Genomic DNA, 18,450 nt, shown 5'->3' with positions numbered 1-18,450 from the left:
CTGAGAAAATATTCAAGCCCAGAACAAAAAGATATTCAGGCTGCCAAAAACAGCAAATCTTTACACTGGAGAAACTGAAAAGAGGCGACAAATAATAATAAAAAAAAGTCGGTTGTATGTGGACTGTTTTTTAACTGAAAAATTATCGCATCATAGTCATTAGTCTATAGAAACAAAATTTGTAAACTTAACAATTAATCAGACAAATATTTTATTAAATATTAATCAATAACTAAAATGTTGTTCCGGGTCCAAGTATTTCCCACAATACTTACAGTCAAGTACTATGTACAGTACTAATAGTATGTGTACAGTACAGGTCAGAACAAGAAAAGACAAGGCGTAACGCTGTGCTATGAGTCACCGTGCAGCGTCAGTGTCAGTGGGGAAAAAATAAATAAATCAGGACATAATTAGAAGGGAGGTGAGTGATACATCGTCACTGACGCTTTTCCACGCTCAGCGAACTCCCCCTTAATCATAACCCTAAAGGCAAAAGCTAAATATTTGCACTCTCTGAAGACTCTCTGTAAAAGTACTACCTCGATCATGGTGAAAGTAGTAGGTTTCCCTGTTAAACAGATTTGGCAGATTACACTCCAAGTTGAGCTCTCCTTTATGCGGTTCATCCATCAGGCCTATAAATACGTCCAGCTCAGCATTCATTAGATATCTGCCTTTGAAGGTTTTTTGTTTTTATTGGTGGGTTGACATTATAAAATCACTTTGATCCCCCTCCCTGTCAAACACGGCTTATGTCGTCATTACTTTTCTGGAAGGTCAGCTGCAGAATTAGTCATATTTCCTTCTGTGCTCTTAAAGCAGTGGACACTTTCAGGTATACTCATACGTGTTGTAACACATGAGGATGTGTCAACTATACAGGGTTTTTTTTATGTCATATAGAGATGTAGTTACATATTTCTGTATCTACAACTTCTACATCCATCTATCCAGATTCTGCACATTCAGGCGTCAGCTGTTCCTTCTTCAATCATCTTAAAAAAAACGTATCTGTTTTGTAAAATCACTACAAATATGGACAATGATCATTCTCTAAACAGCCAGTATTTAAAGTATCAGAGGAAACGAGCTGAGGTGGTCAAGCAGCGGGTTAAGCTGAAATTCATGTATAAATGACGACTATATAAGTCGCACACACACAGATTTACAAGAAACTGATTCATAAATTCCAAAGATCTCATCAGTCCATCTGACTCACCATTAGAATTGCAAACTGCACAGACAAACTCTGATGACTTTGTCATTGTGAGCTAAAAGCCACTGTGTGATTGCATATTTTCCACTCATATGCACATGTCACTCTCTATTCCGTTAATGTCGTGGAATAAAATGATTTGGATCCAGGAGATGAAGAACATTTTTGCACAGTGTGAACATCAGAACACATAAAATAATATGATGCATTAATGCTATTTTAGGTTAAAAAGATGCTCTAGTTCTTCATTATGTTGTGGGGGCCAAGTTACAGTTAAACCCATAACTTTAGTTATTTTAAGTTAATATGTTAACATAAAAGAACTTTACTTTGTGTGAAAGAACTGAAAAGCTTTCTTAAGAAAAACAAAAAAGTTCAGACACCAGTGTGCTCAGGGTTGTGCAACAACAACATCTGGATTGAAACCACATCTGGCCTACCGCCTGCGCTTTTGAACGATGTCGATGGGACGGTTGACGGCGCACGGCGACCCGCAGATATTCCCGTTCCGCATTTTGAAGTAGCGATCCTGGACCGAGGGCGTCAGATACACACAGTTAGTTGGTAAACTCATGTCTACAGTTTGTCTCTCAGCTGCTTTTGTTCTCCACTAATTATCCTTTTCCTCCTCCTCCGGGCGCTCCTCTGCTCCTCGGCTCCCGCGCGCTCTCTCCTCTCCCTTCACGCCACACCGGGTTTCCACTGACACGCGGGCAGATGGAGGAAAGCCCTCCTCGGTGTGTTTTGGCAACATGACTCCAGTCCGGCGTTTGGAGAGGGCGAAGAAAGGAAAAGGGATCAAAGCCGTGTGGGTTTTAAAGAGTCATTTCCTCAGCGTCATGCTGCTGTTTCATGCGGTGAAACACAGAAAAACTAAACAAGAGCAGAGCGTGAGGAGGCTTCTTTCTAATCCACGTTGAGGAGTTCAGAGCTGAACTCTCCCTCCCTCTGGAGACACGCTCCTTTCTCCCTCCCTCTGTCTCACTCTGTCTCCTCCTTCCAGGCACATGGACTACTGAGGCTTTAAAAAAGACATGAACTATGTACATGTGCATGTACAGTATGTGTGGGTTAGAGAGGGAGACTGATAGGGGCGTGTTTGCTTTCAGTTGGAGTAGCTTCATTGTGTGCATGTGGATATACTTCTGCCATATATCTCAGCGAGGACCAGTTTGAGTTTCAATGAGAACTGTGAGGCAGCGTTCGCCTTTTAAGACCCTTTTAAAGAATTCAGTTTTGGTTTAGGGCAGGATTGCGAGCTTAGTTTGATTGTTAAGGAGGGAGGGAAAGTATTATGTAAATGAATGCTGGCACAAAGACGTGTATGTATGTGTATTGTATAAGCAGTGTATGTGTGCGTAAAAGAAGAGGTGTGTCTCCCATCTTACTTATTTGCAGCATCAACAAACACACATGAGTCACGAAGCATTCCTGCCTCACACCTCAAAAATGTCATCACTTCATTCGTTACATATGAATATGAGAAAATTCACCCTATTTACTGTATGAATTTTCCAGTTATTGCCATTGTAAGGTCACAATAACCTTTGACCTTTAAGGAGGATCTAGTCAGTTCCTCGAGTCCAAGTGATCATGTGAGACAAATTTAGAAAACTACATCTATGTGCAACAGGAACCATTGACACTCTGACGACATGATGGCCAGACTCGTGTGGGAAAGTATCAAGTACTTTTAAAGTATTTTCAAAAGAAAAGCGAGCAAACTCGCTTAGTGCATCTGAGGAGCAACATTCAAACAGCAGTGTGTTAGCAGGTGTAATTAGATATTCCCCCTTTTTGTGAAATACTTCAGCCTGCAGCAGCTCGAGCACACCAGCACCAGTCAGTCTCACGACACAGAGCGGTGGACTTGCTGGACTCGGTGATCTCACCAACTGGCTGGCCCGCTGCTGTCGACACTGCAGGCAAATATTTGTCTTTTGAGACAGTGGGCAGGAGCCTGGGTCAGACGTGTTGGCAGGCACACGGGAGAGGAGGTGGAGCAGAGGGGGATTTAAATGTCAACCCGTTTAAAAAAAAAAAAAGGTTGGCTAACGATGCAGCCAGATGTTGTGACGTAGTCACAAAGGGGGGACGCAGATGTTTCACCCTGATCTCCGAACTTTTAAGTGGCTAGTTATGACGAAGTCTTTCTGTGCGGAGCTATTTCTCAATGGCTGGTGTTCCCACAAAGACACACTTTAATAGCACAGCAATCATCTTTAACTTCAGTAACAATTTTTTTAATCAGTGAAGATTAAAACAAAAAGAAAGCTCATTATTCATGGCAGGTAAGCTCGCAGTTTCTGTGCTACTCCAGTGTAAGTAACAGGTCTAAGAAACCCTCCAAACACCACCTGTCTCTGTCTGGGACATTGCTGCTGGATGGGCTGCTCAAATCTATGAAAAACATAATAATTCAAGGTGATCAGGAACATGTCCGTGGACACATAAGAACCACACTTTTTACCAGCTTATTATACCATTATGCTGTATCCTGTGTGACTGTAATCATAACTGACCTCCTTCTAGCCTCCCAAAAGAACTGGGTCAGACGCTGGTCCCTCTAAACCAGAGCAGTCTAATAATGACGTCAACACACTTATAAAAATAGTGTTAAATTAATCTGTTGCATTACCCTCATTCATAAAAAAGACCATGGGGAACCCTACACATCTTCTGGTGACTTTCCTGCAAGGGGAATTGACAGTTTCACTCTTTATTTGTCTCACAGTTATAGCCAGATGCAAACTTTCCCTGCACTTAAGTCAGTGACTCCATTCATGTGAATAAAGCATAATAAAAATAAATAAATCAAACTGGTCAGCTGTCACTCATCGTGGAAATTATAATTGCAAACAGAATCACTGGCAACAGTTTTATTGGAATCAAACAATCAAGAGCACGTTTGGTTTTCTCCTGTAAATGCAGACAGAGTAGGGCACTCTAAACTTGTTTGTCCAGCACATCTCACAGACGCTCGACTGGATTGAGATACAGGGAACGTGCTTGTTGACACCGTTCTATCAGAACCAGCATTTAATTTTTCTGCAATTTGAACTAAAGTAGCTCGTCTGTTGGATTGGGCCACACAGGCCAGCCTTCGCTCCCCACATGAAACACTGGGCTTTGGCCTCCAACAATCCTGTTGCTGGTTCATCGCTGTTCCTTCCTTGGACCATTTTTGACAGATACTGACCACTCCAGATTTGGAACACCCCACAAGAGCTGCAGTTTTTGGAGATGCTCTGATCCAGTCGTCTAACCATGACAGTTTGGCCTTTATCATCCTTACATCTGCCAATGTTTCCTGCTTTTAACAGATCAACTCACTGCTCACTGCTCCCTAAAATGTCCCACCCAATAACAGGTGCCACGCTGAAGAGATAATCAGTGTTTTTCAGTTCACTTGTCAATGGTCATGATGTTATGCCTGATCGCTACACACACACACACACACACACACACAACCAACAAATTCAGATGATCAGATGTTGGGTTTGGCAAAATAAAGACTAATCCATCTGCTTAGTCTGCAACAATAATATGACAAATATTTCCTGGTTTCTAAAGGACGGTCTAACTGGAACAGCAGCAGCTCCTCTGGGCGTCTGGTTAATAACCATGTTACACTTTTTGGCATCAGACCATTTTCAGTCAGGGACACAACGTCAGCGAGTGCCTGGTGTTTTCTGGGAAGTCTTATTTTCACAATTGCTTCTTGTTCATTTTCCCACATTCCAGTTTATCTCGGAATGCAGATTCCCAGTTTATAGTTTTGTTGAGTTGATTAAATTGAAAAGGAAGGCCTCACAGAGCTAAAGTGGCATTACTAGAATGCAGAATATTTTCAAAAAGGTGAAAAACTAAAGCACAGAGGTACAATTCATTCCTCCCTACTCCTGCTTTTTTCCAGCGCTGTCTTAAAGGCCATTTGTAATATCTGGAAAGACAGAATAAACTTATTTTGTTCCGCATGCTGTGATTTCTGGTATCATATTTAAATATTTGTAGTTAAACTAAATAAAAACTCCTGTTGTTTCTCCCGTCCAATGCTGGCATCTGTCCTTGTGAAATGTTCCTGTGTTGGACCTCTAAACAGATGCCAGCGTGGAGACTTGCTGAGAATGAGGTGTTTGTGAGGCCGCTGTGTAACCAAATCCAACTGGCCAAATGACTTCCACGGCCCAGCTGGCTGCAGGCTCCTATGACATTACCTCTGCTAATGAGAATGAGCTGCGAGGGCAGAGTGTCATGAGCGTGTGTGTCTGAAAGTGTGAGAAAGTGTTTGAGGAACTTTTCAGTACAATGAAGTTTTGTTTAACTCCTCCTTTAAGGATCTTTTAGTGCGCTCTGCATCGAAAAGCAGGGAGAGTCTATTCTACAGTTAAAGACGCGAACAGTAAGACAGCAGCACAGATATTCTTGCGCCACCTTGTGCAGAAATCTGTGGTGACACAGTGAAGTGCACGCACAAACTTTAAAATACTATTTTCTAATTCAGTATTTTCCAAATGCATTCATACCACATCATTTATAACGAATTCTTAACATACTTTTAGACCTATTACTACCATCTTTGGCTATTCAGCAGTTCACACACTCCTCTTGATGGACTCAGGTCCTGCATCTCCTATAACACACACAACAGTCTTATTTATACCAACTCTTATCATTAGTTTTTTAACATTTATGTTTACTTGTCCAACGCAAGTTCATAAGATGATGAATGAATATGAAATGTGGACATTGTGCAAACAGGAGTTTTGTAAAGCCACAGTTGTGACCGAGCTGAGCTGACAGCCCAGCAGAGGTTGCTGTTTGCCAGTAAACTAAATGGAGGAAAGCCACACACACACACACACACACACACACACACACACACACACACACACACACACACACACGTTAGCACAAATGAGAGTAGAAATTGCAATCATTTTAAAGAGTCAGCATCGTGACAGCTACAGTCTCCTTGTACTGATGGATAGCGAGGTAAACATCAACAGTACGTGATGTGAAAAGTGAATTATTAAAAAACAAAACAAAACTCAAGAGCCTATCATCAGCAATAATCCAGCAATAAAAAAATATCACATCTCTACTTCAAGAACTGATTTAACGCACACCCTGTAGCCCAATCTGCCGACCCAAGATGACCTCAAACACTCTTTGGTGGAACAATCAGTATGGATTTTGTGACTGGTGGATATGGCTGTGTGCACGCAAGGAACGACAAACACGTGTCACATTCACGTGTTATTTGCTGCCAGCCTCTGGTGGGGCTGGGGGAACAAATTTAGGCTCGGGGGGTTTATTTTGGGGGTCTGGTGTGTTATTGTGGTATCAACCCCCCACCCCACATCTCCTCTGCCCTGCTTAGACTCAACTGTGGCGGCACTAGGTCAAAAGTCAGTCCTAATATTAGTTTACTCGTTACAAACTGGGTCTAATGGGTAACTGGTTACTGATATTCTCTGTCAACCTGCCAAATCACAAAGTAGTAAGTATCCAATATCCCTCATCTTAAAACACAAAAATTAAAGCATTTCACACAACTTAGAGCTTTGAAGCTGAAACTATTTCCCAAAAAAAGATTTTCTCTTATTTTGTAATTAAGAAAACTGAGTTATGTGACAACAGTTGTAATTCAAAAATAAGGAGCCCCAACAAATCCACTAAAAGTAATTCTGGGAGTAATATTAAATGTAAAGACGTTTAGGAGGATTTAACTGGATTAATACTCCTAGTTCACAGATCATGGTCACGGAGGTAAAGGTGTGGTTTTGCTGAGATGTGGCGTGCACGACTGAGTCAACTGCTGAACCGGCAGAAAAGAAGAAACCTTCAGCCCTCAGATTTCACCTCAGTTTACCAGCAGGGAGGGCAAAAACAGGCATGAGCAATTGAGTTTGAATACACACAAACACAGCACAATAAGATCTACAGAAAGCGTGTATGCAGTGAGAACATGTGCAGAAAACTTGCTTATAACTTCAGAGACGTGCAGACGCACAGAAGCCAGTGAGGGATTATCATCAGAGTCAGCTCCTCATTGTGACTTTAGGAATAACTAGCGTCACATCTGTCCAAAACATCTGCCTCCTGCTCGAAAACATCAGTGAGAAAAGTTTGTTATTCATGAAGCTGAGCGCACACAATCATTCGACTGTTTGAGCAACTTCATCTGCAGATGATAAAACACTTGTCTGTGTTCAGTCAGCGACATATGTGTCGGGTCATCGTGCAATAAAATGTGTGTGACTTGCAGCAGAAACAGGAAGTCTGTTGGCTGGAACTTACCACAAACGCAACTTGCAAGCAAATACAAAATAATTGCATTTTAAAAAACACCAAATCACAACTTTAAAAACAATGCATTGGCATTGTCAAAGAAGTTGGTACTATGAAGTCTAAGTGAATCTAAGTTCCAATTACCAAAATTGTATAATCATTTGAATATTTATGAGCTGCTACACGCCAGCTCTCTGCTGCTGTTTTTAAAAAAAAGTGAGATCTCATGCCAGAGTGCCTACTTTATCTGCAACAGCCTTCTCTGGGATATGTGTGTTTGTTTAAAAAATGATTATCTACAATCTATTTTCCATGTTTCTTACTGTCGCAGTGACACTACAAGTGCAGATCTCTGAGCCAATCTCGCTGAGCAGCCTATCTGAACACTCCCTCTCATGAATACGAGTGCCAAGGAGATGCAGGATGCAGAGTTTAGGAACATACCCCAAGCACGAGTGTCTCCGACCATGTCCAAAACCAGTCAGCCCTCCTTTTCTTGTCAATCGGAGGTCTTTGTTCATTGTCCCTCGAACGCCTGACTCATATGAGACACTTTGGGCTGTAATGAAAATAAACTGCACATCTGATCTGAGCCTCTTACAACAGTTCTTCACAGTTTAGTTATTTTTCTCCCGTAAACCTCCGGGGGTATCTGGATCGGCTCCATGAGGTTTTGCGCGCCGATAAACCAAAAAACATGAAGATTCCAGGTGAGAGGCAAAAAGAAAATGGAAAGGATCAGATAGAGAGCAGATCTGCCCAATCTTCTGTTCTTCAGGATGCGGGAAGAGAAATCGTGGAATGCTGCAGAGTTTCTGCGCCGAGGTTTCAGGCAAGCCCCAACAAGGCAGACAGGAGTGTGATATTCAATTAGTCTCCACAAGCAAGAAGCACACATGCAGCTGTTGCAACTGTAGACTCAACTGAATTGAAGGATTCACGGTTGTCTGTCCATTCTCATTGATTTGTTGTTGTAAATACCCAAACTAATCCCAGACATGACACTGACAGCATTCCTGAAGGGGTTTTCAGTAGTACAACTCCAAAACAGAGAGAAAACAGGCGACCTGTAGAGAAGTCTGAAAATTTTGAAAGTAGTGTTTCTCTACTTCTCTGTCAGGCACTCACTCACTGTTCGCAGGAAAGGGGAAGGGTTGAGCCACTTCTGAGAGCAGTGACACTGCAGGGTAGCGTCAGTGAGGGTTTGACCTCTTCCTTTGGCAGTGCAAACACTGGAGGAATCCCCCGAGGTCGCTGTGGGAGCTGAGGACAGACCACCACGAGCTCCAATCTGTCTAGTACAGGATATCCAATGTCAAGATGTTCAAGTTACAAACTGGTCGTGTTTCGAGCCACACTTGCAGCTTTCCAAAGAAAAACCTCAAAGAGAGAAAATGCTCCCACATTTAGAGAGTTACAGGGCTGCACAACATTTCGGTGTGTCCCAACTTGTTAAAGGGAGATCTGACTCGACTGTGTGGCTGGCGGGTGTTTTTGTGTCTGGCAGAGCTAGCTTGACGCAGCCTTCGTTGACACGTGAGATCAACATGCTGCCTGACCCAATACCCTCCTTCTGTTGCCCTGCAGCTACATAATTATAGAGGTTATTGTTAGAGTTGGTGCTGGGCAGGGTGGCAACGGGGGCTGGGTGGGCCTGACAAAACACATGTTAGGATTTACGGCAAAAAAACTTGGATAAACTAACCATAGGGAGAAAGCCCTGAGTTTCAACTTGTGCAGTTTTTATCACCGGCAAGTTTCAGATTCAAAGACAATCAAAGAAGGGCCGCACCTAACAGATTCGTCTGCAGGTTATTGCTTTTGCTCAATCAATCAATTGTTTGATTTATGGAATGAAAAAATAGAGAAATCCAGTCTTTGCAGTGCTGTGGAAACCGAGTACACCCCGTGATTCAACAGGTGCTGCTAAACAAATTCAACTGATCGTAAGCGATGCTGGGTCAAGACGTCATAAATGCAAGCGTTTTTGCAGGAGTGGATGTCCCATCAAATTCACCCCAAGGTCAGACTGCACAATGCAATCAGACAGAAGATTAGTACAATCTCAGACTCTATAGGTCTCAGGTAGCATATTAGCACCATTAGAAAAAAAGTGGACTAAATGAAGTATGGCTTATTTGGAAAGGTTGCCAGGAGAAAGAACAAGGCAGCACAGTTTCGGTTTTCACAATTGCCTCTGAACAAACCACAAGACTTCTGGAGCAGTCTTTGGAGAAAGCTGTCAAGCATGGTGGTGGAGGGGTGACAATTTAGGCTGCTTTTGTAGCCACAGGACCTGAACATGTTGCAGTCATTGAGTTGACGATGAACTCTCCTGTATAGCAAAAGTATTCTAGAGTCAAATACGAGGCTATCTGTCAGCTAAAGCTGGGCGAACCTGCATCATATAATGGACAATGATCCCAAGCAAAGCATCAAATTTACAACAGAATGGCTGAAAAAGAAAAGAAGGTAATGCGATGGCCCGGTCAAAGTCCAGAACGCAAGCTGACTGAAATGCTGTGGCAGGACCTTAAAGATACCTGACGCAAAGGTATAAAAAAGAGCAGGCCACAGTTCCTCCACAATGATCTGAGAGACTGATGGAGTCACATAAAAAATTCACGTTATTGATCAGGGGAATTTGTTGCACATCTTGCATGCAGACTGCAGGATCCTTTTCATCATTTGCAGTCATTGTGAAACAGCCTAAAATTTTGAGCATCAGTTGTGTGTTTTCTGACTAACTTATCAATGGCAGTGATAAGTGATATAAATTGCACGCCAGTGTAAATATATAAGATATATGGATGCATAAGTCACACGTTCCTGGCTTTATTTCCACACTGCTAACAGCAGAGGGGACTGGCCTTTGAGAGCTGTCAGGGCAAAACCCATGCAGATACTGACATGCCAATTCACTTTCAGACTGACGGACACTTGTTGCACAGCAACAACCAAAGACACCACAACCACTTCCCTAAGCACTACATGAACTGCAAACTAAAATAGGGCGTTGTGCTGATAGATCATTTATCTTGTTGTTAGCGCATGTATGTATAGAGGCTCATAAGTTAAAACAGACCAAATAAACCAAACAGGATGTAATGAAGACAAAGAAACAGTAAAAATGGTCTGGCTCATTTAAATCCTACTGAAAGGTACCTGACAGTGCATGGGCTTTATAATACTAATGAATATCTGTCCGTAATGCTATTTTTTTTTCCTGTTAAACATTTAAATAAGCAATAAAGGTCGTCTTCCTGATTGCCTGTGGGCTTATTTTTGTCATTACAACCACCCTGCTGTGACTCTTGTTATCCTTATTTCTTGTAACTACCTTTCCTTTAAAATATGATAAGGAAAAGGTTAGACAAATAATTAAACTCACCACTTCCTCCAAAGCATTTTAACTAGAAGGAATTGATTGAAATACTCTGAATTTTAAATGGCTTAAAGCTGCACTTTTGTCCTCGTCCTTCTTTTGCAGTCTTGTTTGGGTTTTAGTTTCTGCTCGGTGTGGTTCATATTTTATTTATGCTGGCACTAAGACTCGCACACCTGACAGGGTGGGGTGGCGGGGAGGCTCACAGTTTAAAACAATAGGATGTTTAAACATTACACGGGCAGGCATCAAATGACATCAGTAAAATGTCACGACTGATGACGTAGGTACACGCAACGTGTTTACAGGCTGCTTCCTCTACATAGTCACAGGCAGGCTGCCAGGGAGGCAAACAGTCAGGGGGTTTGGAGAGCGGGAAGGGCTGCTGTGGGGGGGGTGGGGGTGCAAAAGCACCCAGGTTTCATGTTTATCTGATAAAGACAGTTTAACTTTCGACTAAATGGTTCGTGACTGCATGTGGGAGCTTTCTCTTCAGTATGACATCAATTTGCAGCCTCTATAATTAAACTGATTGGTGAAATGTGTATTTATTGAGAGCACGATTATAATTTTTAGTACCATGACAACTTAAAGGTTAGTTGCTTTATATAATCTGGCATCTTAACGCTAACGTGGGATCATTACACAACATATTATCTTTGGCAAATTTATCTTTAACAATGGCATATTTTACAAATTTAAATATTTGTGTGTGAATTGCAGCTTTTTTTGATGCTATGTTTTAAACTCAAGCATAAGACAGCATTTATCACCATTGAATGAATTAAGAAAGGTGTGTATGGAATCTGTGGTCATGTCCAGGCAGCTCTGATGCCGTTTGTGTGCAAAATTGACAATAACAATGGTGAAAATGAAAACCACAAGAAGAAACCACCAATATTGCTGCAAACAGCCTGCAGCCACATGAGGGTGGTGACGGCAGAGACAACCTTGTTAAGAAAGTCATATAAAGTGATCGTCCCCTGTTAAAACTCCACTCATTTTCCAACACTGTGACTGCTCTACAAAAGAGATAAAAACATCAGTTATTTACTACATATAACTGATTGTAAACTTGCATCTCCGTGACCCGAAAATAGTTTTTTCCTGGAGTGTTTACATACATGAGAGAAAAATGAGGGCTTTAGACTCCAGGGTAATTTTCACAGCTTTCTCAGAGTTTCCTCAATTGACCTACTGGTCACGATTACGTCCGTGGAAAATCTAAATACGTCACTACCCGGCACTGCTGCTATTTTTTTTCTTAAACTACCATAGTGAGTTCTCTTTGGAAAAAAAATCAGCAAATGCCTTCATAGATCACTCTGTTATTTAAACAGCTTCATCCATCAAACGTTGAACATTTTGGCTCTGTCATAGCTTGAACAAGATTTACTCAGCTCCATCTTTTCTGACGTAAAAAAAACAAAAAGCAGGACACAGGCTGCCTGTTTTCAGTCACAAGGACTGACAAAGTGACGATGCAGCATTAAGCGTCATCTTTGTGTTTACTGTGGTGAGCCACCCCGAATCCCTACAGGCTTTGTCTCTGCTACACAGAAACCCCACATCTGGTGGTATAGGAAACCTTTCTCATCTCTGGCTCCGCCAGGATTGCTGAGCACCTTGGGCACGAAACAAGACCCTCTCTTTCATTGCCTTAACAATAAGGTCCTTTGAGATGACACCGGTCCCAACGTCAACAAAACTGTGATTTCCCACAGTTACCTTCTTATCAGACAATGAGGCATTTTTGCTACTGCCAACCCATGACACATACCGTGATGATGTGAAAAAGCAGCCTCTGCAATGTTACCTCAGAGCTGCTGAACAAACACTGGGCCTATAGTTTATTAGAGTTCAGCAGAGTTCAGAGAAGATGACCTCTGAATCCCAACCTTCTGATTATCTTATCAACGTACAGCTGAAAGTTGTACCTATAAAGAACTTATACAACATGTCTCCTTCACCCATTCACCCCACTATGTCTTAGTGCTTTCTACCTAACAGCCACACTTCGATGAATGCATCAGGAGCAACCCCGGCTTCAGTATCAGATTGAAGCGGCGAGGGATCAATTAGTAGACAACCTACTCTACCTCCTGAGCCACCCCTTACACACAGCTTTCCACATAAGCTAACGACAGTACTTAGATCCATGTCATTGACTCTACCTGGGTGTGTACGCCAAGGTGAAGCGGCGTTGCAAGGCAATGTTACGGTTCATGAGGAGCTTGCGGAACAGCAACGGCGAGTGGCGGGGGGAGTTCCGAGGAGAGTCACCGGGGGACATCCTGGGAGATCCATAAGGCGAGCCGGATGGTGACTGCGGCTTCAGCTTGATGGGTTGAGGACTGCTGAGTGGGAAGGAGCCAACCTCCCCTGAGCTTTCCAATAGGGCTTCACTCATGCTGTCGTGTAGGAGTTTAACAAAATGTTCCTCTTACGCTGCTCTCTGGTGCGACCTTCTAACCCCTGACAGGGAGTCCAAGTCATCCATCTCAGCACAGCAGCATTTATCAAGTGAATTAGGTAAACGGCTCTCAAGCTCGTCTTGTGATGATGCAGCTCAGATTCGGAGCCGCTCGTAGTTGGCTCTAAGTGCTCCACAGCCACTTTTGTGCTACGGCTTCATGGCTTTTCTCTACGGAGCCACCTAAAAGCCCTGTTGACGGACGTGGACACGAGTGCAGGAGTGTGCCCTCCCCTCGGCAGTAAGCTCTGTTTACATAGCACTGAGCTCTGCCTAAATATGGCCAGGCCTGAATTATAACGTTGTTAGCTCGTACCTCGGGTGAACTAGCTGCGTCCGGCACACACTTCACAGAGGAGTGAACCGTTTTACGTCGGCTTCCTTCCTCAACTCATCAGTACAGAAATATTAGACAGTGATTACAGCTCTGACTGTGTAGACACATGCCAGAGCTGTGCAGTGTCAAGAGGCCACAGTCTGGGTAGATTTTCACTATGATGGTCGCTGGGGTGGGGTAGTGGGGGTGGGTGGGGGCGACACTGTGTCTAAAAGCAGAGCCTGCTTGAGATAAAAGATAACGAGAATCCTGGAAATGTCACTTAAACTTTTACTGGTATCTTGACTGAGTAGCGTTTCCCACTGGGGCTGAGGGGTGATGGAAAAACAGAGATCAGCTCGAGTTTCATCTCTGACCCCCAGACGGCCCGTGACCCAACCCTCCGCTGCCCAAAACAAAACTGAACTGTACTGCTTGTGCCTAAACATTCCCCTCGATAACGAGCATCCTGTAAATACATGCTGCATGTGCTTTAGTCGTGCTTAAGTTAATACTCGGCCCCAATCTATTAAACATCTAAATGACAGGTTCGCATTCAGGCAGTCAGGGATCGTTGCCATATTTATCACTGATCAGTACACGTCTTTCTAGAGTTACAGCCCACACATTAAAAAACAGATCAAGAAAAGGGAACTGCAAATCACATGAAGAATCTCAAACATTATTAGGAGCTTCACCCAGTAGTTAAACAGTTCAAATTAAGCAAAACTCATATGTTTGATTCTCTATTCAAATGTAAAGTGTTCAGTGCTGTGCTGGTTCTGCACTGCAATCATCACAGATTGCTTGTCAATCAAACAGTGGAACCACAAAGTCTTTATGCAACACTATTAGTTTCTGGGGTTTTGTGGAAAGGGTTTTTCTTTCTTTCTTTTCATCTGTTTCATTATAAAAACATGAGACCTGCACAGATGGAGTGACTATGACAGTAAACCTTTGAGCTATTTAAGCTACAGTGCCACGAGGGCTGGAGTTAAAGTATGTGAGTAATACTTAAACCTACAGTTACTGTTTTTGTGACTGCACCGTAATGCATCTAAATGGGATTAATACCTTCACAGAAAATCCAGCCACAATTATCCCCACTGCCATAATGTCTCTTTGCCTCTGCATCCATTTTAATGATGCATTAAAGTAAGGACGGAGAAGGGCTCTTGAGTTTGAGGGGCTGCCTGCCAAAGTACTGATTTAACTCAGGAGGGAGTGCAAGAGGTCACTGCAATGAGCTCATGAACAAAAACACAGCTGTTGTATGAAGTGCTGTTAAATGTGACCAGCAGATGGCGCCCATGCACAAACACAAGGACACAAATCCCCATGAATACACACACACACATGCACAAACTCAGCATTATGAAATGTCAGTTTATTCTGCAAGGTTTTGAGCTGTAGCTACTGAGCTCTGGATCATTTATTTGCCATTTTCTTTAAAGCAACATAATGCAAACCCCAATTCACTTTGATCCTTTTAGCCCTGGAAATGGCCCACATCATTTGCCAACACAGTCTACCGATACAGTTGTGACTAAGTGAAGGTTTGGCTGAAAGGTAATTTAAAAACCTGTAGACTGCGTGGGCCGACTCAGTCATACGGTTATCATTATGAGTCAATGGGGAGAAAAGACAAGGAGATGAAGCCCATGGCTTTTCTTTAAGTGACTAATGCCAGGATATGTGGAACTATTTATTAGACTGAGTCATATAACCATACTCCTCCCACCAGCAACACCAGATCAAACACATGCAAACACACGGCTGACAACAGAAAACACACACACACACACACACACACACTGACATAGACATGCATGCACACAGACACATGAATTCATTTTAAAAACACACAAACAAACTGGGTTTCAGCACCTGAAAAGCCTTGGAACAGACAGCACGCATGCTGCTTTATCAATTAAGCTCCAGTATACATAAGTGCATCACATACCCAGTCAAGGATCTTTAATCATAAAAACGATGGAAACAACCTAACTACATAACCTAACTAGACAATTGCAGTTTATATTTAATCGAGAAAATACTCCCTCTAAGCTCGCAGCAACTCCCAAGGCTACTTACTGTATGTTTTTAATAAAAAGAGACTACTTTCTCATTAATCTGTTTTCTCAGCAGATATGCGTGTAAGCAAAATCACATTTGTGGTGTGAAGACAGTGACAGATCCACACTTTCACAGTTGGTGGAGATTTGGTTGTAAATACAAAGTCACAACAAGTCCAACGAGTATCTGTAAGAACCAAAACGGATTTGTTAGACACATAAAAAACAAAACAAAACAGTGATGCAGTGGTTAGTACTACTGCCTCACAGCAAGAAGGTTCTGGGTTCAAAACCATCTTCTCCCTATGTGTTTACATGTTCTCTAGCTTCACCCATCAGTCTATAACATACTTGTTAAGCTAACTGGTGATTTTAATTCAAAGCATGAATAGTGCTTGCCGTAGCTTGCCTCCACCAGTGTGTGAATGCGAGAGTGAATGAATAGTGGCATTGTAAAGCGCTTTGGGTGCCTTGAAAAGCGCTATATAAATCCAATCCATTATTATTATTATTAGTGGTATTTTTGTCTGTGTTACCCCTGTGATGGACTAGCAGCCTATTCAGGGTTTACCCCACCTTTCATACCCTTGAGAGCTGGAATACGAGGCGGGATTGTGTTAAAAAAAGCAAGACTGTGACAACATGTGTGCAGTGGGTTGCTGGATTAACCCTTTAAGACCTACCATAGAACCAAGTCCGCCAGAGCTTATCTTTATATTTTTACATGCCGTAGTGCCATTTTTGAGAGCATTTCAAGTTGTTATACATCAATACAACCGTTATAGCCCAAATATTAATAATATGTATGCATTAAGTCCATAATAACTACATAAATTGCAAAAAAAGTGCAATAAACTCGTTTTTGTTTTGTTTTTTTACATAAATTTCTAGTTAGAGAAATTTCAGAAGTTTATCCCTCAAAACTGTAAATACAAAAAAGTTATACAAAATAGTTTCCAACAACAGGAAATGTATTTTGAGCGTCTTCATAGTTTTATTTTTGAGATACACCAATTTTTATGTCCTGCAGGAAAAACAAAAATAAATATTATAATGCAATTTTGCAAAAAAACAAAAACAAAACAAGTGCATAAAAATAAACTATTTCCAGCAGTGCAATTTGAGTTCCAAGCATCCCAGAAACTATTCAGAAAAGCATGAAGTCAAACATGACTTTTAAAAACACCAGTATAGGCTTATAAGGCCCCGAAGGTAAAAAAAAAACCCCAAAAAAACCACAACCCTACATTTTCCGCGAAATGACGTCACTTCCGGTTTCGGGCAGGTAATGGCTTACATGCGATAGTTCGCGCTGATGTCTATTCCAACATAGGAAGTGTTATGAACAGCTGATCGGATCTGCAAAGCATGTTTCTGAAAAATTGCCATATGTGGAAGGAAACCGTGACTTAGGACAAGCTGATGGCATAAGATGTAAGTACAACTCCTCCGGTTTCATATGCAAAAAAAATTTTTGTGCTAGCTTACGTGGTTCTGGTTCTACAGGGATTTAAAAATAGTTATGCCGGCTTTAAGGGGTTAATGTGTTCAGCATAAAAGAAGAGCTGTACAGTGAGACCTAAAATTGTCTCGTTGAGGCCAAGTTCAATTCAATTTCAATTCAATTTTATTTATATAGCGCCAAATCACAACAAAAGTCGCCTCAAGGCGCTTCATAGATACAGAGAAAAACCCAACAATCATATGACCCCCTATGAGCAAGCACTTTGGCGACAGTGGGAAGGAAAAACTCCCTTTTAACAGGAAGAAACCTCCGGCAGAACCAGGCTCAGGGAGGGGCGGCCATCTGCTGCGACCGGTTGGGGTGAGAGAAGGAAGACAGGATAAAAGACATGCTGTGGAAGAGAGACAGAGGTTAATAACAGATATGATTCAATGCAGAGAGGTCTATTAATACATAGTGAGTGAGAAAGGTGACTGGAAAGGAAAAACTCAATGCATCATGGGAATCCCCCGGCAGCCTACGTCTATTGCAGCATAACTAAGGGAGGATTCAGGGTCACCATGGCCAAGTCTCCATCACTCCACTTCCCCAAGTAATTGTGTGGCACCCTGAGTATTTTGAGCATTAAGAACAAGTCTCAGATGTGTTTGCATCATAACACAGAGCGAAAAGCTCATTTGCTCCCACCTGATGTCCAGCCAAACAGGTAACAGGCAAAATAATCCTTCACAAAAGTAACGCTAGTAACGTTTGTGTGTTAGCTAAGTCATGTTAGCCTCCTGCATTAATCTCTGTAACCGTGTTGTTCCATCAGTAATGTAAAAGGAAACTGTTAGCTGGTTTCAGTTAAAGTCATAGGAAATAGACCAGCCAGTACATGTTATGTTGTCTATTGTTTACTGGTCATTTTCTCTGTGTGTTAAGGGCTGATTAATACAGGGCCATTACACGCAATGCTACAAAAGTAATGCCGCCAGTAACACTGAATTCCATTGCTGTGTTTCAGCGCAATAAACATTCATGTGCACCTGAATGAACCCCGTCGTCCTTCAGTGTGTAACAATTGCATTTTTTAGTTGGAAAGGTTAGCAACGACATTACTCATTACTGAAATGAAGAATTATTAAGTTAGTGTCATGGTCTGGGTCTGATGACCCAGAGCTCATGTATTTCTTGTATATGTTTTTCCGTATGTTATGTTTTGGTGGTTTTCTCTCCCTTTT

The 18,450-nt window shown here is 42.1% G+C and overlaps 1 protein-coding gene across 7 annotated transcripts in view; it reads right to left on the bottom strand.

Moving 5' to 3' along the window:
* LOC146372459 (3',5'-cyclic-AMP phosphodiesterase 4C-like) overlaps positions 1-18,450 on the bottom strand; it is a 103,871-nt gene that overhangs the window by 33,306 nt on the left and 52,115 nt on the right. The window contains exon 1 of one of the 7 annotated variants that reach the window (XM_084953165.1): positions 7,958-11,141. The exons of 5 other annotated variants lie outside the window; for them this stretch is intronic. In XM_084953165.1, the coding sequence (XP_084809291.1) occupies positions 7,958-8,034 (77 nt within the window). In that variant the 5' untranslated portion in view covers positions 8,035-11,141. Of the gene's footprint in view, positions 1-1,659; positions 6,030-7,957; positions 11,142-18,450 lie in introns of those variants that run through there. One more of the 7 variants, XM_084953164.1, reaches the window with a different exon arrangement.

Source organism: Perissodus microlepis, chromosome 15 (genome assembly GCF_051167445.1).
Source record: "Perissodus microlepis isolate ML-2025 ecotype Zambia chromosome 15, ASM5116744v1, whole genome shotgun sequence".
Lineage (NCBI taxonomy): Eukaryota > Metazoa > Chordata > Actinopteri > Cichliformes > Cichlidae > Perissodus > Perissodus microlepis.
The sequence above is the reverse complement of the archived record's forward strand: the minus strand, read 5'-3'. Positions and strand labels throughout refer to the sequence as shown.